Genomic DNA, 26,982 nt, shown 5'->3' with positions numbered 1-26,982 from the left:
CTTGAACTCAGGATATGGAGGTTACAGTGAGCCGAGACTGCACTCTAGCCTGGGTAACGAGCGAAACTACCTCCCTCCACCCCCCAAAAATATTAGGTGTGATGGTGCGCGGCTGTAGTCCCAGCTACTCGGGAGGCTGAGGCAGGAGAATTGCTTGAACCTAGGAGGTGAAGGTTGCAGTGAGCCGAGATCATGCCACAGCACTCCAGCCTGGGCAACAGAGCAAGACTGAGTCTTAAAAAAAAAAAAAAAAAAAACCATCCTGGCTAACACGGTGAAACCCCGTCTCTACTAAAAATACAAAAACTAGCCGGCGAGGTGGCGGCGCCTGTGGTCCCAGCTACTCGGGAGGCTGAGGCAGGAGAATGGCGTGAACCCGGGAGGCGGAGCTTGCAGTGAGCTGAGATCCGGCCACTGCACTCCAGTCCGGGCGACAGAGCGAGACTCCGCCTCAAAAAAAAAAAAAAAAAAAAAAAGCAGCTAATTTTTTTTTTTTTTTTTTTTTTTGAGACAGAGTCTCGCTCTGTCGCCCGGGCTGGAGTGCAGTGGCCGGATCTCAGCTCACTGCAAGCTCCGCCTCCCGGTTCACGCCATTCTCCTGCCTCAGCCTCCCGAGTAGCTGGGACTACAGGCGCCCACCACCTCGCCCGGCTAGTTTTTTGTATTTTTTAGTAGAGACGGGGTTTCACAGTGTTAGCTAGGATGGTCTCGATCTCCTGACCTCGTGATCCACCCATCTCGGCCTCCCAAAGTGCTGGGATTACAGGCTTGAGCCACCGCGCCCAGCCAGCAGCAGCTAATTTTAAATGAGATGTTTGAAACTTTACTGGTCCTGAATTAATGATGATTTCAGACTGTTGATACTTTGTCCCCATGACATCACAGTGATGGAGAATAGAGCCTTGATCCAAAGTGAAATCTGGATCAGGGTTTGCCAATGAGTCTGGAATCTCAAGAAACTGATCCCCTTAGCTCTTGGGGTAGCCAGCCAATGTCTGGGGCAGGGTCCAGTTGCACTTTGATACCAGCTGTCTTACCAATCATCTGTATATGCTGTGGCCTACAAAAGGTTAGAAAGCAATGTTCTGTATGTCATTTTCCCTTAAGTTGTTTAATGATTAAAATGTTCTTTTGGAGGGGCTCAAAGCTATGACATGAAAAATTGTCACTCTAAGGTCAGGCATGGTGGCTCACGCCTGTAATCCCAGCACTTTGGGAGGCTGAGGAGGGTGGATCGATCACCATGCCCGATCCAAGTATGGTGGATCGAACCAGCTTGGCCAACATGGTGAAACCCCTTCTACTAAAAATACAAAAATTAGGCGTGGTGGCACAGGCCTGTAATCCCAGCTACTCGGGAGGCTGAGGCAGGAGAATTGCTTGAGCCTGGGAAGCGGAGGTTGCAGTGAACCGAGATCACACCACTGTACTCCAATCTGGGCGACAGAGTGAGACCCTGTCTCAAAAAAAAAAAAAATTGTTACTCTGAATAGTTAAAACATAGTCACAGGATAAAATCGTTAAAGTTACAATTTGTTGTTGTTGGGTTTTTTTGCTTTGTTTGTTTTTTGAGACCGAGTCTCACCCATGCTGGAGTACAATGGTTCGATCTCAGCTCAGTGCAACCTCTGCCTCCTGGATTCAAGCAATTCTTCTGCCTCAGCCTCCCAAGTAGCTGGGATCACAGGCGCCCACCATCACGCCCGGCTAAATTTTGTATTTTTAGTAGAGCCAGGGTTTCACCATGTTGCCCACACTGGTCTCAAACTCTTTGACCTCAAGTGATCTGCCCACCTCGGCCTCCCAAAGGGCTGGGTTTAAGGCATGAGCCACTTCCTGGCCTAAAGTTACAATATGGTATGCAGACATAAGTGAATCTTCACACAATAGCACTATGCCTTTCCCACCCCATTACCTTTTATGGAACAATCACTAACACCGAGTTCTTGTATATAGTTTGTGATTTTTAATTTGCATAAACATGTAATCCCAGCACTTTGGGAGGCTGAGGAAAGCAGATCACTTGAGGTCAGGAGTTCGAGACCAGCCTGGCCAACATGGTGAAGCCTTGTCTTAACTAAAAAATACAAAAATTAGCCAGGTGTGGTGGCTCATGTCTGTAGTTCTAGCTACTTGGTAGGCTGAGGCACGAGAATCACTTGAACCCAGAAGGCAGAGACTGCAGTGAACCGATATCCTGCCACTGCACTCCAGCCTGGGTGATGGAGTGGAGACTCCATCTGAATAATAATTATTATTAATATTTGCACAAGCATAATGTACTCTTTATACAAATATTTTACACAAGTGATAGCAAATTTGAAGACATTGCTATTTTTGCTTATGCATACATCTTGAAGATTAGATCATATTGGTACATATATAGCTGCCTCATTTTTTTTTTAACAACTCCTTAGGATTCCATCATCTGTGTGTTTCATAATTTATTTAACATTATCAATGTTTTTTTTTGAGACAGAGTCTCACTCTGTGACCCAGGTTGGAGTGCAGTGGCGTGATCTCAGCTTACTGCAACCTCCACCTCCCAGGTTCAAGCGATTGTCCTGCCTCAGCCTTCCAAGTAGCTGAGACTACAGGTGAGAGCCACCACGCCCGGCTAATTTTTGTGTTTTTAGTAGAGACGGGGTTTCACCATGTTGGCCAGGCTGATCTCCAACTCTTGACCTCAGGTAATCTGCCAACCTTGGCCTCCCAAAGTGCTGGGATTACAGGCGTGAGCCACCTCATACGGCCATTTTTTTTTTTTTTTTTTTTTTTTGAGACAGAGTCTTGCTCTGTTGCCCATGTTGGAGTGCAGTGGCATGACCTTGGCTCACTGCAACTTCTGCCTCCTGGGTTCAAGAAATTCTGCTGCCTCAGCCTCCTGAGTAGCTGGAATTACAGGCACCTGCTATCACGCCCGGCTAATTTTTGTGTTTTTAGTAGCGACGGGGTGTCACTATGTTGGCCAGGCTGGTCTCAAACTCCTGACCTCAAGTGATCCACCCACCTTGGCCTCTCAAAAGTGCTGGGATTACAGGCATGAGCCACTGTGCCTGGACTTTCCATTATTTTTTGTTATTTCAAACAATTCCATAATATTTCCCTTGCACATAAATTATTTTGTACATGTGTAATATATCTTTAAGGTAAACTCCTAGAAGTGGAAATGCTAAATAAAAATGTAAATTTTTGGCCAGGCGCAGTGGGTCACACCTGTAATCCCAGCACTTCGGGAGGCTGAGGCAGGGGTGGATCACAAGGTCAAGAGATAAAGACTGTCCTGGCCAACATGGTGAAACCTTATCTCTTCCAAAAATACAAAAAATTAGCTAGGGACAGAGCGAGAGTCTGTCTCAAAAAAAAAAAAGTACGTGTCTCAAAAAAAAAAATTGAACATGTACAAAAATACACAGAATCTTATAATGAACCCCAGCAGCCTCATCGCCAGCTTCAAGAATTATCAGCTCGTGGCCAGGCTTGCTTTGTCTCTATATCCACTTCTCTCATCTTTGTGTTATTTTTGAAGTTCATACCAGATATATGATTTCATCCATAAACATTTCATACATTTCTCTAAAACACATGACAACATTAGAAAATATTTTCACTCCTTAAAAAAAAAATAGGTCTGGCGCAGTAGCTCACGCCTGTAATCCCAGCACTTTGGGAAGCCGAGGTGGGCACATCACCTGAGGTCAGGAGCTCGAGACCAGCCCGACCAACGTGAAACCCCAACTCTACTAAAATACAAAAATTAGCCAGCCGTGGTGGTGGGCACCTGTAATCCAAGCTACCCAGGAAGCTAAGACAGGAGAATCCCTTGAACACAGGAGGCGGAGGTTGCAGTGAGCTGAGATTGCACCATTGCACTCCAGCCTGGGCAACAAGAGCAAAACTGCATCTCAAAAGAAAAAAAAATGATGTTACCGCCTTAATGCCATTACATGTATGATAGTGTTCAAATTTTTGTTTCATAAATGTCAGTTTTAGAAAAAATTACCAGGATCCAAATGATGTCCTCAAATTGCAGTTGATATGTCTCTTATTTCTCAATCTATTATACTCAATCTATTCTCCCTTACTGGGTTTTTTTGCAACTTCTTGTTTTTTGAAGAAACTAGATAATTTGCCTCATAGAGCTTCTCCAAGTCTGGTTTTTGCTGGCTGCATCTGCATGGTGTAGTTTAACATGCTCTTCTATTCCTAGTGTTTCCTGTAAATTGGTAGTTGAGATTTAGAGGACTGGTCAGATTGAGGTTCTTTTTTTGTTAAGATTATTTATAAGTGGTTAATATTAGGAGCCATAATATTTAGGTGTTGCTGTTTTTGTGATGTTGGCAACCATTGATGTTTAATTGATAAATCTGTTCATTAGAGGTTGCAAAATGGTGATATCTTATTATTCATTCTTTCCTTATTAGCTAGAATATTCTTATGAAGAAAAAATTTCTGGCCTGGTGCAGTGGCTCACACCTGTGATCCCAGCACTTTGGGAGGCCGAGGCAGGTGGATCCCTTGAGGTCAGGAGTTTGAGACCAACCTGACCAACATGGTGAAACCCCGTCTCTACTAAAAATACAAAATTAGCTGGGTATGGTGGCGCACACCTATAATCCCAGCTACCTGGGAGGCTGAGGCAGGAGAATCACTTGAACCTGGGAGGCAGAGGTTACAGTGAGCCGAGATTGTGCCATTGCACTCTAGCCTGGGCAACAAGAGTGAAACTCCGTCTCAAAAAAAAAAAAAGAAAAAAAGAAAAACTTTCCTTCAACTACTATTTAGTACCCAGTGATACAGTAAAGAAACACAGCAGGCCGGGTGTTTTGGCTCACGCCTGTAATCCTAACACTTTGGGAGGCCAAGGCGGGCGGATTGCCTGAGCTCAGGAGTTCCAGACCAGCCTGGGCAACACGGCTATCTCAATTAAAATACAAAAACTTAGCCAGGCTTGGCGGTGTGCGCCTGTAGTCCCAGCTACTCAGGAGGCTGAGTCAGGAGAATTGCTTGAACCTGGGAGGCAGAGGTTGCAGTGAGCCAAGATCGCACCACTGCACTCCAGCCTGGGTGACAGAGCAAGACTCCTCCAAAAAAAAAAAGAAAAGAAAAGAAACACAGGATAAATGCTTCTTTCTCTTTCCTGGTTTTCATAATAATGAATTGAGGCCAGGCAGGGTGGCTCATGCCTGTAATCTCAGCATTTTGAGAGGCCGAGGCAGGCAGATCACTTGAGGTCACTAAAAATGCAAAAATTAGCTGGGCAGGGTGGCGCATGCCTGAAATCCTAGCTACTCAGGAGGCTGAAGCAGGAGAATTGCCTGAACCCAAGAGGCGGAGGTTGCAGTGAGCCGAGATTGCGCCACTGCACTCCAGCCCAGGTGACAAGAGAGAAACTCTGTCTCAGAAATAATAATAATGAATTGGTTGCCCCAGCATTCTGCCATGGTAGCTGATGAATTTAGATGCAGGGGTGTGTGTTTGTGTGTGTGATGTTTAATGTGTTTCAATTCATTTAAGTTGCACCCTCAGTGATGCTCAAATGCCTCCATGTTGGGTGTGGAAGAGCCTCTTCCAGCTGGCTCCTGTGTCCTTTTGCTATGACCCAGTCATCTTTGATCATTTGCCCGTTGTCTGCCACCACGAGATGTTCCAAGCTCATCTTGTTCATTTCCTGTCTCTCACCTTTAAGTCGCCATTTTACAAGGATCCCTCTTCTTTCCTTTTGGAATTTTGGTACTTTCCCAAATGGTATTTCGAAACCACAATCAGGTTGTTAGGAGTGCTTCCTGCTCCTGGTTGGCCATGTTTAAGATGTGTATACTTTTTTTTTTTTTTTTGAGACAGAGTCTTGCTCTGTCGCCCAGGCTGGAGTGCAGTGGCCGGATCTCAGCTCACTGCAAGCTCCGCCTCCCGGGTTCACGCTATTCTCCTGCCTCAGCCTCCGGCATAGCTGGGACTACAGGCGCTCGCCACCTCGCCCGGCTAGTTTTTTTGTATTTTTTAGTAGAGACGGGGTTTCACCATGTTAGCCAGGATGGTCTCAATCTCCTGACCTCGTGACCTCGTGATCCACCCGTCTCGGCCTCCCAAAGTGCTGGGATTACAGGCTTGAGCCACCGCGCCCGGCAGATGTGTATACATTTTAAGCCATTCTATAGACATTGCTCAAGTGCCTTCAGGAAGATTATGCACCTGTGTATCTACTTACTGTAGAAGAGATCCCAAAGCCATGCTCATCCAATCCTGGAGAATCATTTATTTTGAACATAGACCATTGAACAGGTGAAAAATGGAAAAGTCACTTTTGTTTACATTTGCATTCCTTCAATAATGATAAAGTTACCATTTGTTCGCGTATTTGTTGACCATCGGAATTGATTTTAGCACAGTGCCTGAAACATAGTAGGTGCTCAATAAATATTTGTTAATTGAATAAATTACTTGTATGTTCATATCATTTGTTCATTTAATATGGGGAGGGGTCATATTTTTCTTACTTAAAAGAGCTATTTTTTGAAAGGATTACATGTGTATAAAGTTCCTAGCACCATGCCTGATGCATGCATTGCCATTTATGTCTCTGGTGATTGGCTTTTTTTTTTTCTACTTTTTTTTTTTTTTTTTTTGAGACAGAGTCTCGCTCTGTCGCCCAGGCTGGAGTGCAGTGGCCGGATCTCAGCTCACTGCACGCTCCACCTCCCGGGTTTGCGCCATTCTCCTGCCTCAGCCTCCTGAGTAGCTGGGACTACAGGCGCCCGCCACCTCGCCCGGCTAGTTTTTTTGTATTTTTTTTAGTAGAGACGGGGTTTCACCGTGTTAGCCAGGATGGTCTCGATCTCCTGACCTCGTGATCCGCCCGTCTCGGCCTCCCAAAGTGCTGGGATTACAGGCTTGAGCCACCGCGCCCGGCCTTTTTTTGCTACTTTAAGAGAGAAGGGACCGGGTGCGGTGACTCACACCTGTAATCCCAGCACTTTGGGAGGCCAAGGTGGGCAGATTACCCAAGGTCAGGAGTTCAAGACCAGCCTGGCCAACATGGTAAAACCCTGTCTCTACTAAAAATTCAGAATTAGCCAGGGGTGGTGGCGTGCACCTGTAATCCCACCTTCTCAGGAGGCTGAGGCAGGAGAATCGCTTGAACCTGGGAAGGGGAGGTTGCAGTGAGCCAAGATCGCAGCACTGCACTCCAGCCTGGGTAACAGAGCAAGACTCTACCTTAAAAAAAAAAAAAAAAAAGGAAAAAGAATAATAAGGAGGCCAGGTGTGGTGTCTCATTCCTATAATCCGAGCATTCTGGGAGGGGCTAGTGGAAGGATCACTTGAGGCCAGGAGTTGAGACCAAACTGGGCAACATAGTAAGACACTATCTCCAAAAAATTTAAAAATTGGCCAGGTGTAGTGGCACACTTGTAGTCCCAGCAGTACTCAGGAGGCTGAGGAGGGAGGATCACTTGAGCCCAGGAGTTTGAAGCTGCTGTAAGCTATGATCCTGTCTCTTGAACTCCAACCTGGGCAACAGTGTAAGACCCTGTCTCAAAAAAAAAAAAAAAAAAGAGAGAGATAAGGAATTTGGCCAGGCATGATGGCTTACGTCTGTAATCCCAGCACTTTGGGAGGCTGAGGTAGGCAAATAGCTTGAGCCCAGGAGTTCAAGACCAGCGTGGGCAACACAGTAAAACCTCATCTCTACAAAAAATACAAAAATTAGCCAGACATGCTGGTATGCACCTGTAGTCCCAGCAACTCAGGAGACTGAGGCGGGAGGACTGCTTGAAACCAGAAGGCTGAGATTGCACCACTACATTTCAGCCTGGGCAACAGACCAAGACCATCTCAAAAAAAAAAAAGGGCCGGGCGCGGTGGCTCAAGCCTGTAATCCCAGCACTTTGGGAGGCCGAGACGGGCGGATCACGAGGTCAGGAGATCGAGACCATCCTGGCTAACACGGTGAAACCCCGTCTCTACTAAAAATACAAAAAATTAGCCGGGTGAGGTGGCGGGCGCCTGTAGTCCCAGCTACTCGGGAGGCTGAGGCAGGAGAATGGCCTAGACCCGGGAGGCGGAGCTTGCAGTGAGCTGAGATCCGGCCACAGCACTCCAGCCTGGGCGACAGAGCGAGACTCCGTCTCAAAAAAAAAAAAAAAAAAAAAAAATGATGTGTATGTGCAGCTCTGCTTCTGCAAGAAGGGCCTAGACTAACCACGTCTTGAGAAGAGAATGGCCACTTCATGGGGTGTAACTTTTTCATGCTGGTGGTAACCTGTGTTTGCAGCAGGCTGGGTTTAAAAGTGTCTTCCTGTCTTCCGTGCACTCCATCGAGGTCAGAGTCAGGGCCTTGTGTGGAATTCTGTTGGATGCAGAAAGCACTGGAGCTTGAATCTATGTTTACACTTTTGTGCAGAAAACACCAGAACAGCTTCCAATTCTGGAAGGGACATTTTTGGTTTAGTGAAGCCAGGACTTTCTGCTTTGATCATTCAACCTAAGCAGCGGGCTGAGACTGTTCAAGGACTCTTAGAGGTGGCCAAAGACGCCGGGCGCGGTGGCTCACGCCTGTAATCCCAGCACTTTTGGAGGCCAGAGGTGGGCGGATCACGAGGTCAGGAGATCAAGACCATCCTGGCTAACATGGTGAAACCCCATCTCTACTAAAAATACAAAAAATTAGCCTGTAGTCCCAGCTACTCAGAGGCTGAGGCAGGAGAATGGCGTTAACCCAGGGGGCAGAGCTTGCAGTGAGCTGAGATCGCGCCACTGCACTACAGCCTGGGCGACAAAGCAAGACTCCGTCTCAAAAAAAAAAAAAAAAAAAAAGAGGTGGCCAAAGACTCAATCCCCTAAAGTGACTGGAACAGGACCCCAGTGGTCCTGAAGGCAACTGAAGGCAATGATAGACCTGTGCTTACTCCCAGAATGGAAGAGCCAGGCTCTGTTCTTTGAGGTAATGGAGAGCTTCAAGAAGTCACATTTGGGCCACATGCGGTGGCTCACACCAGTAATCCCAGCACTTTGGGAGGCTGAGCCAGGCAGATGACCTGAGGTCAGGAGTTCGAGACCAGCCAGCCGACATGGCGAAACCCTGTCTCTACTAAAAATACAAAAATTAGCCGAGAATGGTGACACACACCTGTAAAATTACAGCTACTCAGGATGCTGAAGCACAAGAATTGTTTGACCCAGGAGGCAGAGGTTGCAGTGAGCCAAGATTGAAATACTGTGCTCCAGCCTGGGTAATGGAGTGAGACTGTCTAAAAAAAAAAAAGTAGAAGAAGAAGAAGTCATATTTGACCAGGCACAGTGGCTCACACCTGTAATCTCAGCACTTTAGGAGGCCGAGACAGGAGGATCACTTGAACCTGGGAGTTTAAGATCAGCCTGGGCAACACAGTGAGATCCCCATCTCTACAAAAGTAAAAATAAAAAAAATTAGCTAGGCATGGTGATGTGCACCTGTAGTCCAAGTTACTAGGGAGGCTGAGCTGGGAAGATGGCTTGAGCCTGGACATCAAGGCTGCAGTGAGCTATGATCTCACCACTGAACTCCAGCCTGGGGAACAGAGCAAAACCCTGTCTCAAAAAAAAAAAAAAAAAAAAAGGCCGGGCGCGGTGGCTCAAGCCTGTAATCCCAGCACTTTGGGAGGCCAAGATGGGCGGATCACGAGGTCAGGAGATCGAGACCATCCTGGCTAACATGGTGAAACCCCATCTCTACTAAAAATACAAAAAACTAGCCGGCGAGGTGGCAGGCGCCTGTAGTCCCAGCTACTCGGGAGGCTGAGGCAGGAGAATGGCGTAAACCCGAGAGGCGGAGCTTGCAGTGAGCTGAGATCCGGCCACTGCACTCCAGCCCGGGCGACAGAGCAAGACTCCGTCTCAAAAAAAAAAAAAAAAAAAATCCTCCTGCCTCCCCCTCCTGAGTGGCTGGGACTATAGTCATGTGCCACTATGCCTGGAACAGTATTTATTGATTCTGATTTGAACAAATAATATATTTATGTTTTGAACAAAAAACATATATGACCCAATGGAAAAAATTGGGTATTGAACCCTGACTGGATATTTAGTTGTATTAAGGAATTCTTGTTAACTGCTTAGGTGTGATATGGAGTTGTCTCTTAGAGATACAATTTGAAGTATTCATGGATGAAAGGATATGATGATGCCTTGGCTTTGATTTAAAAATCCATTGAGGGGAAAATGTGGGTGGGGTGTAGATGTGGCAAGTTTGCTGAGGCTCGGTCATAGGTATGGGGAGTTCATTGTTCTACTTGCTGTGTTTTTGTGTATTTGACATTTCCCATGATTACGAACTGAAATATATTTCCTGAGTACCTACTGTGTGCCAGGCACTGTTCCAGACACTGGAGATCACCAGGGAACAATACTGAAAAACTCCATGCATTCATGTAGCTTAGATGCTGGTGGGATCATAACTAACCTTTTTTTTATTTTTTATTTTTGAGACAGGGTCTCACTCTACTATGCAGGCTTAAGTGATTCTCCCACCTCAGCCTTTCCCAGTAGCTGGGACCACAGGCATGGGCCACCACGCTCAGCTAATTTTTTTATTTTTATTTTTGTTGAAAAGGAATCTCACTATATTCCTTAGGCTGGTCTCCAATTCCTGGCCTTCAGTGGTCCTCCTGCCTCAGCCTCCCAAAGTGCTGGGATTACAGGTGTGAGCCACCGCACCTGGCCAGGAACAAATTATCCTTTTATTACTGGGAAAGGCTGGGCATGTTTTGGGGGGTGTTCTTGTTGTTGTTGGTCATGTATATGTGTGTTGTTTGCTTTTGTATATACATGAACTTTTCCCAGACGGATACACAAGAAACAAATAAGTGGCCGTGCGCGACGGCCCACGCCTGTAATCCCAGCACTTTGGGAGGCCAAGGCAGGCAGAAAACCTGAGGTCAGGGGTTCAAGACCAGCCTGACCAACATGGTAAAACTTCCTTCTCTACTAAAAATACAAAAAAAAAAAAATTAGCCGGACATTGTGGTGCACGGCTGTAATCCCAGCTGCTCAGGAGGCTGAGGCAGGAGAATCGCTTGAACCTGGGAGGCGGAGGTTGCAGTGAGTCGAGATTGCGCCACTGCACTCCAGCCTGGGCAACAGAGTGGGACTCTGTCTCACAAAAAAAAAGAAAGAAAGAAAAAGGAACAACATAGAATAGTTCCCCTGGAAAGAAATCTAGAGTCCCCAGGGAGAGGAATACCCTGTTTATCCTCATGAATTTTAAACCATGTGACTTTATCATCTATTTAGCAACTGGGAGAATAAAAGCTAAAAATTTTGAAAAGCAAGTTCTAAAACATCAAGAATGGTTAGAATATGGGAAGGTCCAGGGGGAAACGGCGGTTGTTTCTGTGCCTGCCACAAGATGGCAGCAGAGCGGCACCGAAACAAGTTCTGGACCCCGAAGGCCGTCCAAGGGCAGGCCCAGTTCCCAACCACAACCCACAACTCCTGCGGGCTTCCCACCCGCTGAGTGAACCATCCACACATTCTCCACGCACGGTAACTGACATAATAAATACGTATTATTTTGAACTGTGTAGCCAGATACTGTGGCTCACGCCTGTAATCCCAGCACTTTGGGAGGCTGAGGCTGGCGGATCACCTGAATTCAGGAGTTCGAGACCGGCTTGGTCACAGTGGCAAAACCCCGTCTCTACTAAAAATACAAAAATTAGCCGGGCGTGGTTGCAGGCGCCTGCAATCTCAGCTATTGGGGAGGCTGAGGCAGGAGAATCTCTTGAACCCGGGAGGCGGAGGTTGCAGTGAGCCGAGATCATGCCACTGCACTCCAGCCTTGATGACAGAGCAAGACTCCGTCTCAAAAAAATAAATAATAAACATTATATGTTATAGCATTCCAACAAAAAAAATTGAATATGTATTTATGTGTTTCTAAAATATAAGGGCTCTTTTTTTTTTTTTTTCTCTTGAGACAGTTTCGCTTTGTCACCCAGGCTGGAGTGAAACCTTGTCTTGAAAAAAAAACAAGGCATAAATTTAAAAATATTTGTTTAGATCAAGATCAAAATAAGATCTCTATATTGAGATCTGTTGGTATGTAAATTCTGTGTATTTATTTATATATTTATTTGGCTCGATCTCAGCTCACTGCAACCACCGCTTCCCAGGTTCTCCTGCCTCAGCTTCCTGAGTAGCTAGGATTATAGGCACCCACCACCACACCAGGCTAATATTTTTGTATTTTTAGTAGAGATGAGATTTCACCATGTTGGCCAGGCTGGTTTTGAACTCCTGACCTCAAGTGATCCGTCTGCCTCAGGATTACAGGCGTGAGCCACCACGCCCGGCGATTCTGTGTTCTTTAAACCACGTATGTCGGTGCTTTTTTGTTCTAGAAGCTAAATCTTCATGTAAACTGATACTGAGGAGCAGAGATGACATCCCCAGCTGGCCCTTTATACTGAATTTGAGCTCATTTGTCCCGCAAGTTGACAAAACCATTCCTAAATGAGACCTGTGCTATGGCAGCAGCAGTTTTTGTTGTTTTGTTTAGAGACAGGGACTCGCTCTGTCGCTCAGGCTGGGATTACAGGGTGAGCCGCTGTGCCAGCTGCTTCATTGCTTTTGACATGGAGATATTGTTCCAGACTTCCTGGCACCTTGGAGTTTAATCCAGGAACTTTGTCCAGGCTGTAACCAAAGACTTTGTGTTGAGATAAGAGAAATTTTATTACTGTCTTGAGTTGGAGCAATTAACTAGATAATGATTATAGCTGTACACACGGAGAACGGAGAAGAGGCGGGTGCAGCGAGCCAGAAGCGAGAAGATGATGGTGGGCAGGACCCAGGGAAGGTGCTGGGGAGGAGGAGAAGTGGGTGGAATGAGACCTGGGATTCCCTCCCAGGAATTGGGATTGGAGGGATGGTAGGCAGCAGTGCTGAAGTTCCAGGCAGTTGCCATGCCAGACCCTATCCATGAGTGGCAAACTCAGATGACTACAGACCAGGCAAGAAATAGGAATAAGTGAAATAGATGGAAGACAGTAGGGGTTGGTGGGGACTTTGGTGAAGTAGAAATGCATGACTCTCTGTCAATTAGCTTTTGTTGTATTAAAAAACACGGCCAGGTGCAGTGTCCTCACCCCTGTAATTCCCAGCACTTTGGGAGGCCAAGGTGGGTGGATCACTGGAGGCCAGGAGTTTGAGACCAGCCTGGCCAACATAGTGAAACCCCATCTCTATTAATAATACAAAAATTAGCCAGGCATGGTGGCACATGCTTGTAATCCCAGCTGCTCAGGAGGCTGAGGCAGGAGAATTGCTTGAACCTGGGAGGTGGAGGTTGCAGTGAGCCAAGGCTGCATCACTGCACTCCAGCCTGGGAAACAGAGTGAAACTGTTTCAAAAACAAACAAAACAAAAACAAAAAAACAGGCCGGGCACGGTGGCTCACACCTGTAATCCCTGCACTATGGGAGGCTGAGGCGGGTGGATTACCTGAGGTCAGGAGTTAGAGACCAACCTGGCCAACATGATGAAACCCTGTCTCTACTAAAAATACAAAAATAATTAGCCAGGCGTGGTGGCAGGCGCCTGTAATCCCAGTTACTCAAGAGGCCTGAGGCAGGAGAATCACTTGAATCCGGGAGGCGGAGGTTGCAGTGAGCTGAGATTGTACCACTGCACTCCAGCCTGGGCAACAAGAGCAAAACTCTATCTCAACAACAACAACAACAACACCCAAAACAGTTGCTTAAAATAATAAGCATCACAGCCAGGCAAGGTGACTCTCTCCTGTAATCCCAGCACTTTGGGAGGCTGAGGTAGGCAGATCACTTGAGCTCAAGAGTTCGAGATCAGCCTGGGCAACATGGCGAAATCCCACCTCTATAAAAAAACACAAAAGTGGCCAGGCGCAGTGGCTCAAGCCTGTAATCCCAGCACTTTGGGAGGCCGAGACGGGCGGATCACGAAGTCAGGAGATTGAGACCATCCTGGCTAACACTGTGAAACCCCGTGTCTACTAAAAATACAAAAAACTAGCCGGGTGAGGTGGCAGGCACCTGTAGTCCCAGCTACTCGGGAGGCTGAGGCAGGAGAATGGCGTAAACCTGGGAGGCGGAGCTTGCAGTGAGCTGAGATCCGGCCACTGCACTCCAGCCTGGGCGACAGAGCAAGACTCTGTCTCAAAAAAAAAAAAAAAAAAACACACACAAAAGTTAGCCAGGTGTGGTGGCCCAAGCCTGTGATCCCAGCTACTTGGGAGGCTGAGGTGGGAGGGTCACTTGAGCCCGGGAGGTGGAGGTTACAGTGAGCCAAGATTGCACCACTGCACTCCAGCCTCGACGGCAGGAAGAGACCCTGTCTCGAAAAAATGAAATAAATAAATAAAAATAAAGTGCGTTAAAAAAGAATATCTGGCCGGGCGCAGTGGCTCAAGCCTGTAATCCCAGCACTTTGGGAGGCTGAGACGGGCGGATCACGAGGTCAGGAGATCGAGACCATCCTGGCTAACATGGTGAAACCCTGTCTCTACTAAAAATACAAAAAACTAGCCGGGCGAGGTGGCGGGCGCCTGTAGTCCCAGCTACTCAAGAGGCTGAGGCAGGAGAATGGCGTGAACCGGGAGGCGGAGCTTGCAGTGAGCTGAGATCCGGCCACTGCACCCCAACCTGGGCGACAGAGCAAGACTTCGTCTCAAAAAAAAAAAAAAGAATATCTTGGAGAATGACTGTGGGCTATCGTAAACGTAATCAGGTAGTTACTCTAATTGTAGCTGCTGTACAAGATGTAATATCTTTGCTGGAACAAGTCAACAGAGTCTGGTATTTGTATGCTGTTATTAACCTGCCTAATGCCTTTTTCTCCATATCAATTTTCAGAGACCACCAGAAGCAGTTTGCTTTTAATTGGCAGACCCAACAGTATACCTTCAGAGTGGTATTTCCAGGCTACAGCAGTTCTCCTGCTCTTTGACACAATATTGCCCACTAAATCTTGATCATTTTGACATTTCACAAGCCATCACATCAGTCTGCTACAAGAATAACATTACGCTGATTGGTCCTGATGAGCAACAAATAGTAAGTACTTTAAATGCTTTAGTAAGGTATGTATGAATGAGAAAGTGGGAGAAAATCACTATCAAAATTCAGGGATCCCCCCCTACCTCAGTGAAGTTTTGGGGGGTTATAGGAGAAGAAAAATATTTTTTTCTTTCTTTTTTTTTTTTTTTGAGACAGAGTCTCGCTCTGTCATGCAGGCTAGAGTACAAGTGGCACGATCTCAGCTCACTGCAACCTCCGCCTCCTGGGTTCAAGCAATTCTCTTTTTTTTTTTTTTTTTCTGAGACAGAGTCTTGCTCTGCCACCCAGGCTGGAGTGCAGTGGCCGGTTCTCAGCTCACTGCAAGCTCCGCCTCCCGGGTTTACGCCATTCTCCTGCCTCAGCCTCCCGAGTAGCTGGGACTACAGGCGCCCGTCTCGTCGCCCGGCTAGTTTTTTTGTATTTTTTAGTAGAGACGGGGTTTCACCATATTAGCCAGGATGGTCTCGATCTCCTGACCTCGTGATCCGCCTGTCTCGGCCTCCCAAAGTGCTGGGATTACAGGCTTGAGCCACCGCGCCCGGCCTAGTTCAAGCAATTCTCTTGCCTCAGCCTCCTGAGTAGCTGAAATTACAGGCGCGGGCCACCATGCCCATCTAATTTTTTGTAGTTTTAGTAGAGACGGGGTTTCACCATGCTGGCTAGGCTGGTCTCGAACTCCTGAGCTTGTAATACGCCCACCTCGGCCTCCCAAAGTGCTGGGATTACAGGCGTGAGCCATGGTGCCTGGCCTGAAAAATATTTCTTCTTTAATCCTCATAAATTCCTAGTTGGAATGTACCCCTGTAACAAAAGATAAATTAATAAGAGAAAAACAAACAGAAGCTTATTAACGTGTATATTTCTTATACACATGGGAAACACCCAGGGACTGAGTAGTTCTCAAAGAGGTGGCTTCGAATTCCAGCTTATACAGCATCTTCAGCGAAAAACAGAAAATTTTTAGAAAAATGATAGAACAAAGGAAAAGGTGTAGTAACTTGTGAGAAGCCAAATAACAGCAGATGAAGCCTAGTTAGAAAACTCGTTGGCCCGGCACAGTGGCTCACGCCTGTAATCTCAGCACTTTGGGAGGCTGAGGCAGGCAAATCATCTGTAGTCAGGAGTTCGAGACCAGCCTGGCCAACGTGGTGAAACTCTACTAAAAATACAAACAAAACAAAACAAAAAAACTATCCGGGCATGGTGGTGGGTGCCTGTAATCCCAGCTACTTGGGAGACTGAAGCAGGAGAATCGCTTGAACTCCAGAGGTGAAGGTTGCAGTGAGCCGAGATTGCACCACTGCACTCCAGCCTGGGCAACAGAGCGAGACTCTGTCTCAACAAAAAAAAAAAAAAAAAGAAGAAGAACACTTGTTAACATAGATTCCTCTGGTACCATCTCCAGGCTGGTAAGGATCTAAAATTATCTTCAGGCCAGGCACAGTGGTTCATGCCTATAATCTCAGCACCTTCAGAGGCTCAGGCGGGAGGATTGTTTGAGTCCAGGAGTTAGAGACCAGCCTGGGCAATAGAGTAAGACCTCCAGGAGATCGAGACCATCCTGGCTAACAGGGTGAAACCCCGTCTCTACTAAAAATACAAAAAACTAGCCGGGCGAGGTGGCGGGCGCCTGTAGTCCCAGCTACTCCGGAGGCTGAGGCAGGAGAATGGCGTAAAACCCGGAGGCGGAGCTTGCAGTGAGCTGAGATCCGGCCACTGCACTCCAGCCCGGGCGAAAGAGCAAGACTCCGTCTCAAAAAAAAAAAAAAAAAAAAAAAAAAATAGAGTAAGACCTCACCTCTATAAAATTAGCTGGGCACAGTGGTCCACAACTGTAATCCCAGCTATTGAGGAGGCTGAGATTGGAGCTTGCTTGAGCCCAGGAGGATGAAGTTGCTGAGCTGTGACTGCATCACTGCACTTCAGTCTGGGTGACAAAGTGAGACCCTGTCTCAAAAAGGAAGGAAAGAGGGAAAGGAGTGAGGGAGGGAAATAAAGATATCTTTTCTTTTCTTTTCTTTTCTTTTTTTTTGGAGATGGAGTCTTGCTCCATCATTGCACCCATCATTGCTTCATCATTGCACCCAGGCTGGAGTGCAATGGCATGATTTCGGCTCACTGCAATCTCCATCTCTGGGGTTCAAGCAATTCTCCCTCAGCCTCCCAAGTAGCTGAGACTACAGGCGCACACCACCACACCCAGCTAATTTTTTATATTTTAGTAGAGAAGGGGTTTCACTGTGTTGCCCAGGCTGGTCTCGAACTCCTGAGCTCAGGCAATCTGCCTGCCTGGGCCTCCCAAAGTGCTGGGATTTCAAGCATGAGCCACCGCACCAGGCAAGAAAGAAATATATTTTTTATTTTATTTTCTTTTCTTTTTTTGAGACGGAGTTTTACTCTTTTTGCCCAGGCTACAGTGCAATGGCGCCATCTCGGCCTACCGCAACCTCTGCCTCCCAGGTTCAAGCGATTCTCCTGCCTCAGTAGCGATTCTACCTTCCTAGTAGCTGGGATTATAAGCATGTGCCATCATTCCCGGCTAATTTTGTATTTTTAGTAGAGACGGGGTTTCTCCATGTTGGTCAGGCTGGTCTTGAACTCCTGACCTCAGGTGATCCGCCCACCTCGGCCTCCCAAAGTGCTAGGATTACAGGGTTGAGCCATTGCGCCTGGCCAAGAAAGATATCTTTTCTAAGGTGAAAGACAAATTGCTGCAACTTGCAGTACTTACCACAAAGAAAGAAGTACAATGGTTGGTAGGTTTTTTTATTTGGGAGGCAACAATTGAGTATGCTGTTTTGACCCATCTGCAAAATCACTCACAAGGCTACGTGCTTTGAGTAGGGACCACAGCAAGAGAAGGCAATAGGGTAAGAGCAGGCTGCAGTAGAAGCTGCTTTACCCTTAACAAGGTCGGAGTCCTTCAACACTAACCTCTGTTGCATTGGCTCCTAGACTTTAAGCCAAACTTGTTGTCCTCTGGCTGTTCCTTATGACTAATGAAATGAGGAAGAAGGGCCGGGCGCGGTGGCTCAAGCCTGTAATCCCAGCACTTTGGGAGGCCGAGGCGGGTGGATCACGAGGTCAGGAGATCGAGACCCTCCTGGCTAACACGGTGAAACCCCGTCTCTACTAAAAATACAAAAAAAAACTAGCCGGGCGCGGTGGCGGGCGCCTGTAGTCCCAGCTACTCGGAGGCTGAGGCGAGAGAATGGCGGAACCCGGGAGGCGGAGCTTGCAGTGAGCCGAGATCGCGCCACTGCACTCCAGCCTGGGCGACAGAGCGAGACCCCGTCTCAAAAAAAAAAAAAAAAAAAAAAAAAAAAAAAAAAAGAATGAGGAAGAAGAAACTTGGCTGGGTGAGGTGGCTCAGCCTGTAATCCTAGCACTTTGGGAGGCTAAGGAGGGTGGATCACGAGGTCAGGAGATCGAGACCATCCTGGCCAACATGGTGAAACCCTGTCTCTACTAAAAATTCAAAAATTAGCTGGGCGTGGTGGCGGGTGCCTGTAGTACCAGCTACTCGGGAGGCTGAGGCAGGAGAATCCCTTGAACCCAGGAGGCAGAGGTTGCAGTGAGCAGAGATTGCGCCACTGAACTCCAGCCTGGCATCAAAGCGAGACTCTGTTTCAAAAAAAGAAAATAAACTTGAGCCCGGCTTACAGCTAGTTTGTACATCATGCTGGTACCACTCAAAAGTGGACAATGGCAGCATTACAACCTCCTTTAGGGATGAACCTGCAGGGCAGTGGTCTGAACTTCTTGCAGGTTGGGTGTGGTGGTGCACACCTGTAGTCCCAGCTACCTCGGAGGCTGAGGCGGGAGAATCGCTTCAACCCGGGAGGTGGAGGTTGCAGTGAGCTGAGACTGTGCCACTGCACTCTGCCTGAGCAACAGAGCGAGACTCTTCTCAAAAAAAAAGAATTTCATGCTGCACATTTAGTTGTCCAGTATGCCTGCAGGGAGAAGTGGCCGGAAATATAGATCCATACTAATTTATGTGCAGTTGCTAATGGTTTGGGTGGATGGTCAAGTATGTGGAAGGAAGAAGACTGAAAGATTAATGACAAGGAAGCTTGGAGAAGTATATGGATGGGCCTCTCAGACTCTGCACAGACTGTGAAGATATTTGTGTCCCATAGGAGTGCCCACCCAAGGGCAGCCTTGCAATGAAAATTCCTCTTTTTTTGAGATGGAACCTTGCTCTGTTGCCCAGGTTGGAGTACAATGGCACGATCTTGGCTCACTGCAACCGCCGCCTCCCAAGTTGAAGTGATTCTCCCAACTCAATCTCCCAAGTAGCTGGGATTACAGGCACCTGTCATCACACCCGGCTAATTTTTTGTATTTTTAGTAGAGACAGGGTTTCATCATGTTGGCCAGGCTGGTCTCAAACTCCTGACCTCAGGCAATCCACCCGCCTCAGCCTCCCAAAGTGCTAGGATTACAGGCGTGAGCCACCGCACCCAGCCAAAAAAAATTTTTTTTTTTGAGACGGAGTCTCGCTCTGTCACCGAGGCTGGAGTGCAGTGGAGTGATCTCAGCTCACTGCAAGCTCCGCCTCCCAGGTTCATGCCATTCTCCTGCCTCAGTCTCCCAAGTAGCTGGGACTACAGGCACCTGCCACCACGCCCGGCTAATTTTTTGTATTTTTAGTAGAGACGGGGTTTCACCATGTTAGCCAGGATGGTCTCCATCTCCTGACCTCATGATCCACCCGCCTCGGTCTCCCAAAGTTCTGGGATTACAGGCGTGAGCCACCGTGCCTGGCCCAAAAATTCTTAATGATCAGGCAGACAAGATGACACTTGTGTGCATGAGAGTCAGGCTCTTTACCCAGCCACCCTAATGCTTGCTCAATGGGTCCATGAACAAAGTGGCCATAGTGGCAGAGATGGAGGCTATGCACGGGTTCAGCAACATCAGCTTTCCCTTGCCATGGCTGTCCTGGCTACTGTTACTGCTGAGTGCCTAATCTGCCAACACCAGAGACCAACACTGAGCCCCAATATGGCACCATTCCCTGGGGATCAGCCTGCTACCTGGTGGCAAGTTGATTACCTTGGACCTCTTCCGTCATGAAGAGGGCAAAGATTTGTCCTCACTGGAATAGACAGATATCCAGAACATGAACTTCCTTCCCTGCCTTTAATGTGTTTGTTGTCACCACCATCTGCAGACTCAAAGCATGCTCATCCACCATCATGGCATTCCACTCATCATTGCCTCAGAACAAGAAATCCATCTGAGGCTGGGTGCGGTGGCTCACATCTGTAATCCCAGCACTTTGGGAGGCTGAGGTGGGAGCATCACTTCAGACCATGAGTTTGAGACCAGTTTGGGCAACACAGTGAGACCTTGTCTCTACTAAGAACACCAAAAAAATTAAGCGAGCATAATGGGATGCACCTGTAGTGTCCCAGTTACTTAAGAAGCTGAGTTGAGAGGATCACTTTGGCCGAGGAGATCAAGGTTTCAGTGAGCTATGACGGTGCCACTGCGCCCCAGCCTGAGTGACAGACCAAGACCTTATTAAAAAAAAAAAAAGAAATCATTTGAAAGTGAAGGAAGTGCAGCAATGGGCTCCTGCCTATGGAATCTTATAGAATCTTACTATCTTCCCCATCACCCAGAAGCAACTGGCCTAACTGAATGGTAGAATGAGTCAGCAACGACTCCATTAAAGTACCAACTGGGAAACAATACCCTGCAAAAATGGGATTGTCTTACAGGACATGGCCTGTGCTTTGCATGAGAGAATTTCATGTTTCCCCATAGTGAGAATTTACGGGACTGGGAGTCCGGGGGAAAGTGAGTAGAAATGGTTCCTCTCTCTGTTACACACAATAACTTGAAGAATCGCTTCTCTCCTCAACAGCTTTGAGCTCTGCTAGTTTAGAGATTTTGGTCCGCATGGAGAGGAATGCTTCCACTGGGCACACAATGCATCCAAGAACTGGGAGATAAGACTTCCACCTGAGCATTTTGAGGTCCTTGTGTCACTGAACCAACAGGCAAAAGATAAATAAAGAAAGAAAGAAAAGAAAAAGAGGCCGAGCACAGCGGCTCACGCCTGTAATCCCAGCACTTTGGGAGGCCGGGGCAGATGGATCACCTGAGGTCAGGAGTTCGAGACCATCCTGGCCAACATGGTGTAACCTCGTCTCTACTAAAATACAAAAAACTAGCCAGGCATGGTGTCATGCACCTGTAGTCCCAGCCACTCAGGAGGCTGAGGCAGGGGAATCACTTCAACCCAGGAGGCGGAGATCGTAGTGAGCTGAGATTGTGCCACTACACTCCAGCCTGGTGACAGAGCAAGACTCTGTCTCAAAAAAAAAGAAAAAAGAAAAAGAAAAAGAAAATTAAGACAGTCAAAACCATGGTATTAACTTTGTTTTTTGTTTTTTTTTGGTTTTTTTTGAGACGGAGTCTCGTTCTATTGCCCAGGCTGAAGTGCAGTGGTGCGATCTCGGCTCACTGTAAGCTCTGCCTCCCAGGTTCACACCATTCTCCTGCCTCAGCCTCCCGAGTAGCTGGGACTACAGGCGCCCGCCACTGCGCCCGGCTAATTTTTTGTATTTTTAGTAGAGACGGGGTTTCACCGTGATCTCGATCTCCTGACATTGTGATCTGCCCGCCTCGGCCTCCCAAAGTGCTGGGATTACAGGCGTGAGCCACCGCACCCAGCCTTTTTGTTTTGTTTTTTGAGACGGAGTCTTGCTGTCACCCAGGTTGGAGAGCAATGGCGCAGTCTCAGCTCACTGCAACCTCTACCTTCCAGGTTCACGCCATTCTCCTGACTCAGCCTCCCGAGTAGCTGGGACTATAGGCGCCCGCCACCATGCCCAGATAATTTTTTGTATTTTTAGTAGAGACAGGTTTTCACTGTGTTAGCCAGGATGGTCTCCATCTCCTGACCTCGTGATCCACCCGACTTGGCCTCCTAAAGTGCTGGGATTACAGGCATGAGCCAAAGCGCCCGGCCTAACTTTTTTTTGTTGTTGTTTGAGATGGAGTCTCGCTTTGTTGCCCAGGCTGGAGTGCAATGGCATAATCTCCGCTCAGTGCAACCTCCGCCTCCCAGGTTCAAGTGATTCTTATGCTTCAGCCTCCCAAGTATCTGGGATTACAGGCACCCGCCTGGCTAATTTTTGTATTTTTAATAGAGATGGGGTTTTGCCATGTTGGCCAGGCTGGTCTTGAACTCCTGACCTCAGGTGATCTACCTGCCTTGGCCTCCCAAAGTGCTGGGATTACAGGCATGAGCCACCGCGCCCGGCCTAACTTTGTTTTTTTTTGTTTGTTTTGTTTATTTGTTTGAGATGGAATCTTGCTCTGTTGCCCAGGCTGGAGTGCAGTGGCATAATCTCCGCTCAGTGCAACCTCCGCCTCCCAGGTTCAAGTGATTCTCATGCTTCAGCCTCCCGAGTATCTGGGATTACAGGCACCCGCCTGGCTAATTTTTGTGTTTTTAATAGAGACAGGGTTTTGCCATGTTGGCCAGGCGGGTCTTGAACACCTGACCTCAGGTGATCCACCCGCCTTGGCCTCCCAAAGTGTTGGGATTACAGGCGTGAGCCACCGCGCCCGGCCTCCATGGTATTAACTTTGTGTTAGAGAATCTGTGGATATTGGCCTGGCGTGGTGACTCAAGCCTGTAATCCCAGCACTTTGGGAGGCCGAGACGGGTGGATCACGAGGTTAGGAGATCCAGACCATCCTGGTCTACACGGTGAAACCCCGTCTCTACTAAAAAAAAAAAAAAAACAAAAAAAAGAGAATCTGTGGATACTTGGTATTTTAAGAATCTGTAATATTTAAGGCAAACTGGCCTATTCAAATGACAGGTCAATCTTGTAATTCCATTGTAAAATGTGGAATTCAGTTGGTGACTAAGACTTACTCGAAATCTGTTTATGTACAGTTTATGAATTATTATTATTATTATTTTGAGGCGGAGTCTCGCTCTGTCACCGGGACTGGAGTGCAGTGGCCAGATCTCAGCTCACTGCAAGCTCCGCCTCCCAGGTTTACGCCATTCTCCTGCCTCAGCCTCCCAAGTAGCTGGGACTACAGGCGCCCGCCACCTCGCCCGGCTAGTTTTTGTATTTTTAGTAGAGATGGGGTTTCACCGTGTTAGCCAGGATGGTCTCGATCTCCTGACCTCGTGATCCGCCCGTCTCGGCCTCCCAAAGTGCTGGGATTACAGGCTTGAGCCACCGCGCCCGGCCAAGTTTATGAATTTTTGATTCATAAAAGTTATTTAAGAATTGAAGAGTCATCTGTTCATCTGGTAAGTCAGCCTACCTGTGGCTTTTTTTTTTTTTCTGAGACAGAATCTCACTCTGTCACCCAAGCTAGAATGTACTGGTGCAATCTTGGCTCACTGCAGCCTCTGCCTCTTGTTTTCAAACGATTTTTGTGCCTCAGCCTCCCAAGTAGCTGGGATTACAGGCGCCCGCGACTACACCTGGCTAATTTTAGTATTTTTAGTAGAGACAGGGTTTTGTCAGGTTGACCAGGCTGGTCTTGAACTCCCAGCCTCAAGTGATCCACCTGTCTTGGCCTCCCAAAGTGCTAGGATTACAGGCGTGAGCCACCACGCCCGGCCCTACTTGTGGCTCTTAAATGGAAAAACCTAACATTAAATTTACAAGCATAGTTTGAAAGTGTTAAAGGAATTTAATAGTTATAAAACCCCTCTTTTTTTAAAAGAGACTCTGGCTGGAAGTGGTGGTTTGGGTCTGTAATCCCAGCACTTTCGAAGGCCAAGGCGGGCAGATCACCTGAGGCCGGGACTTTGAGACGAACCTGGCCAACATGGTGTAACCCTGTCTCTACTAAAAAATACAGAAATTAGCTGGGTGTGGTGGCGGGTGCCTGTAATCCCAGCTACTTTGGAGGCTGAGGTACAAAAATTGCCTAAATCTGGGAGGCAGAAGGTTTCAGTAAGCCAAGGTCGTACCACTGCACTCCAAGGTGTGCAACAGAGCAAGACTCTGTCTAAAAAAAATAAATTAAATAAATAAATAAGACAGATTGTTAAAAACCTTTTAGAAGTTGGGTGCAGTGACTCACACCTCTAATTCCACCACTTTGGGAGATAGAGGTGGGAACATTACTTGGAGGAGTTGGAGACCACCCTGGGCAACACTGCAAGACGCTGCCTCAAAAACAAACAAACATTGTCTATTGGCTGGGTGCGGTGGCTCACGCCTGTAATCCCAGCACTTTGAGAGCTTGAGGCTGGCGGATTTTTCATGCTCAGGAGCTCGAGACCAGCCTGGACAACATGGTGAAACCCAGCCTCTACAAAAAACCCAAAAATTAGTTGGGCATGGTGGTGTGCACCTGTAAGTCCCAACCACTCAGGAGGCTGAGGCAGGAGGATCGCTGAACCTAGGAGGTCGAGGCTGCAGTGAGCTATGATCACACCACTGCACTCCAGCCTGTGCAACAGAGCAAAACCCTGTCTGAAAAAAAAAGAAGAAGAAGAAGAAAAAAGAAAACCTTTTAGACTAGGCCGGGATCTTTCCTGGTTGCTAAAACCATTAGGACAACTGTGCCGCACCCCGCTGCCTGCCAGAATTAGAGAGCTATAAATAGATATGATGTGTTTCTTCGGGTAACATAGAATACCGTTTTACCCCCAAAGACTTCAGCTTATGTTTCCTAAAAACAAGGTCATTTAACGTCTCAACAAGTCTCCGAGGAAGATCCTGCCTTAGCCCTCACATTACAGATACGGAAACAGGCTCGGAGGTGCAATCTCTGGCTGTGTAGACAGAACAGGGAGTTGGAACTCGGCCTTATGCCTTTCCTTCCTCACTCTCACATACCAAGGGACAGGGAGAGATCCGGGGAGGAGTTGCACTTGCCCCGGGCGGAAATCTCCAAAAATCTGCAAAAACGGATTCCCTGGTACCGCTTTCCGCTCCTGTCCCAACAGAAATTCCGAGACCAAAAGGGATGCGCATTGCGGCCCGGGGTGAGGGTCTGGACCGCTTCCTCCTCGGTGGACGAATCGAGAAGCGGGCCTGCCCCCACCCCAGCCCCAGCCCCGCCGTGTCCCCAGCTGTCACGCTGCGCGCAGCGGGCGGGGTCTGGGGTTCCTGGACAGGGGAGGGCAATGCGTGTCCTTGGGCGGAGAGGAGAGGTGACTCCGGCGGAAGAGGACGAGGCAGAATGCAGGCCCTGCGGGTGAGGCCCCCATGGGCTGGGCCGGGCCCCCCCACCCAGAAAACCCTGCCCTAATACGCCACTCTTCAAGTACCCCCGCATCTGGGGCCTTGGAACGTGAGCCCCCTTCAGGGCCTGGGACTCCCCGCTAAACAACCTGGGTCCCCTCCCGCACAATCCACTCTTCGGAGACAACTGGGGACCCCCACTCCGGCCCAAAGCCCGGGGTTTGAACTTAACATCTCGGGAACCCTTAACACCGGAAACGTAACATCCTGGCCTCACCCAGGGCTTCTCAGGCAGCCTGGACGCTCCCGGGGACCTCCATTCCGGTCCCCACGTTCCCGGGACCTGGTTTCCTCCCTTTAATCCAGGAAACCCTCCCCCGACAAAAAACTCAGGACTTAGACCCCCCAGAACAAAGTCATTCTGGGCCCTCTCCCTTCCAGGACCCTCTAGGCAGCCCGGTCACCTCCAGGTCAGACTCTAGGGCAAGTCACCTCCCCACCCAGGCTGGCAGTTCGCGGGTAGTAGAATCCAAGTTATTACCCTCCTCGCCTTTGGGACGGTCGCTAGGGATGGGGCTATCCCCACGTCCAGGTCTCAGAGAGCGGGGTTCCCCTTCAGGACACCCCTCCAGGTGCCTCCAATACCCGCCCACCTCCCACCCCGCAGGTTTCCCGGGCACTGATCCGCTCCTTCAGCTCCACCGCCCGGAACCGCTTCCAGAACCGAGTGCCCGAGAAACAGAAGCTCTTCCAGGTGGGAGGGGCGGGGCTGGGGGTGCGGGGATCCGACGCGCCAGCCGGAGCGCACAGAGCAGGGGGCAGGCGGGGCGCCCTCAAAGGAGCAGCCGGCACCCTTCTCATCAGACACCCCCACATCCAGGAGGACAATGACATCCCGTTGTACCTGAAGGGCGGCATCGTTGACAACATCCTGTACCGAGTGACAATGGGGCTGTGTCTGGGAGGTGAGCGCAGGGCACAACCCGGCCCAAGCTGCGGGGGAGGCGGGGCTGGACCCAGGGTAGGAGGCGGCTGGTTTCTGGCCAGGACTCACCAGGATCTGGGTTGGGGGTTGGCGTTTAGGAAGGGGGTCGAGTACTGAGCTGGAGGGAGGGGAGTCATAGGGCTTGGGCTTGTGTCCCAGGAGGGGAGCTGGGCTAGTAGTGGGGCTGAGGCCCAGGGAGGAGTTGGGGAGGAAGCTCCCAGCCTGACCTAGATCAGCGCCAGGGTCCTTTACAATAGGAGTCCAATCTGGGAAGGGAGCTGGAGCCCAAACTAGAGCTGGGGTCCAGGCTGGGAACTGGGGAGTCTGAAGAAGGCCTTAAAAGCCCGGGATGTCCAGGGAGGGGATTAGGTCTCATTCTGTCTCCCGCGCTTCCCCTTTCTAGGCTCTGCCTACAGCATGTACTGCCTTGGTTGGGCCTCCTTCCCCAGGAATTAAGACCAGGAAGCCTGGGGGGCCTGAGGGACTTGAACAAGTGTCAATAAACGCGGCCTCTGTGTGTGTATGTGTGTGTCCACCCCTTCCCACCAAGCCCATACTCCTGCCAGCCAGTGATCTCTGCCCCGTGGACTGCCCACTACCCCCAGCCCTCGGTGCCTCACGCTGGACCAGGGCTAATCCTAGGATGTCGCTACCTCTGGGCCCTCTGCTGAGTACCCCAAACAGCACCCATAGGCTGCCCCTCGGGACCCGGGGACATGGGGTGGTGTCCTCAAGTGGG

At 48.7% G+C, this 26,982-nt stretch overlaps 1 protein-coding gene and 2 long non-coding RNA genes across 4 annotated transcripts; 2 read left to right on the top strand and 1 right to left on the bottom strand.

Moving 5' to 3' along the window:
* The first annotated feature begins 733 nt into the window (after nt 1–733).
* Nucleotides 734–21,128, top strand: LOC117092399. The gene is made up of 3 exons (XR_004440774.1): nt 734–1,069; nt 14,865–15,091; nt 20,947–21,128. It is a non-coding gene; the product is annotated as an uncharacterized LOC117092399 (long non-coding RNA).
* On the bottom strand, nt 6,134–16,917 carry LOC117092398. Its single transcript, XR_004440773.1, has 3 exons — nt 16,867–16,917; nt 8,201–8,347; nt 6,134–6,392 (listed from the first exon to the last, which is right to left on the bottom strand). It is a non-coding gene; the product is annotated as an uncharacterized LOC117092398 (long non-coding RNA).
* A 3,530-nt stretch (nt 21,129–24,658) lies between the features above and the next one.
* On the top strand, nt 24,659–26,762 carry LOC117092395 (cytochrome c oxidase subunit 7A1, mitochondrial). Of its 2 annotated transcripts, XM_033225870.1 has the most exons (4): nt 24,659–25,271; nt 25,926–26,012; nt 26,139–26,223; nt 26,647–26,762. In XM_033225870.1, the coding sequence occupies exons 1-4, from the start codon at nt 25,041–25,043 to the stop codon at nt 26,697–26,699; spliced, it is 456 nt and encodes a 151-aa protein (XP_033081761.1). In that variant the 5' UTR covers nt 24,659–25,040; the 3' UTR covers nt 26,700–26,762. The 2 variants fall into 2 exon arrangements, with proteins under 2 accessions (XP_033081761.1, XP_033081760.1); XM_033225869.1 differs by having other exon boundaries at nt 25,926–26,223.
* The last annotated feature ends 220 nt before the right edge of the window (nt 26,763–26,982 follow it).

This window comes from Trachypithecus francoisi, unplaced genomic scaffold (genome assembly GCF_009764315.1).
Source record: "Trachypithecus francoisi isolate TF-2019V2 unplaced genomic scaffold, Tfra_2.0 Lachesis_group12, whole genome shotgun sequence".
In the NCBI taxonomy this organism is placed as follows: Eukaryota; Metazoa; Chordata; class Mammalia; order Primates; family Cercopithecidae; genus Trachypithecus; species Trachypithecus francoisi.
The sequence above is the reverse complement of the archived record's forward strand: the minus strand, read 5'-3'. Positions and strand labels throughout refer to the sequence as shown.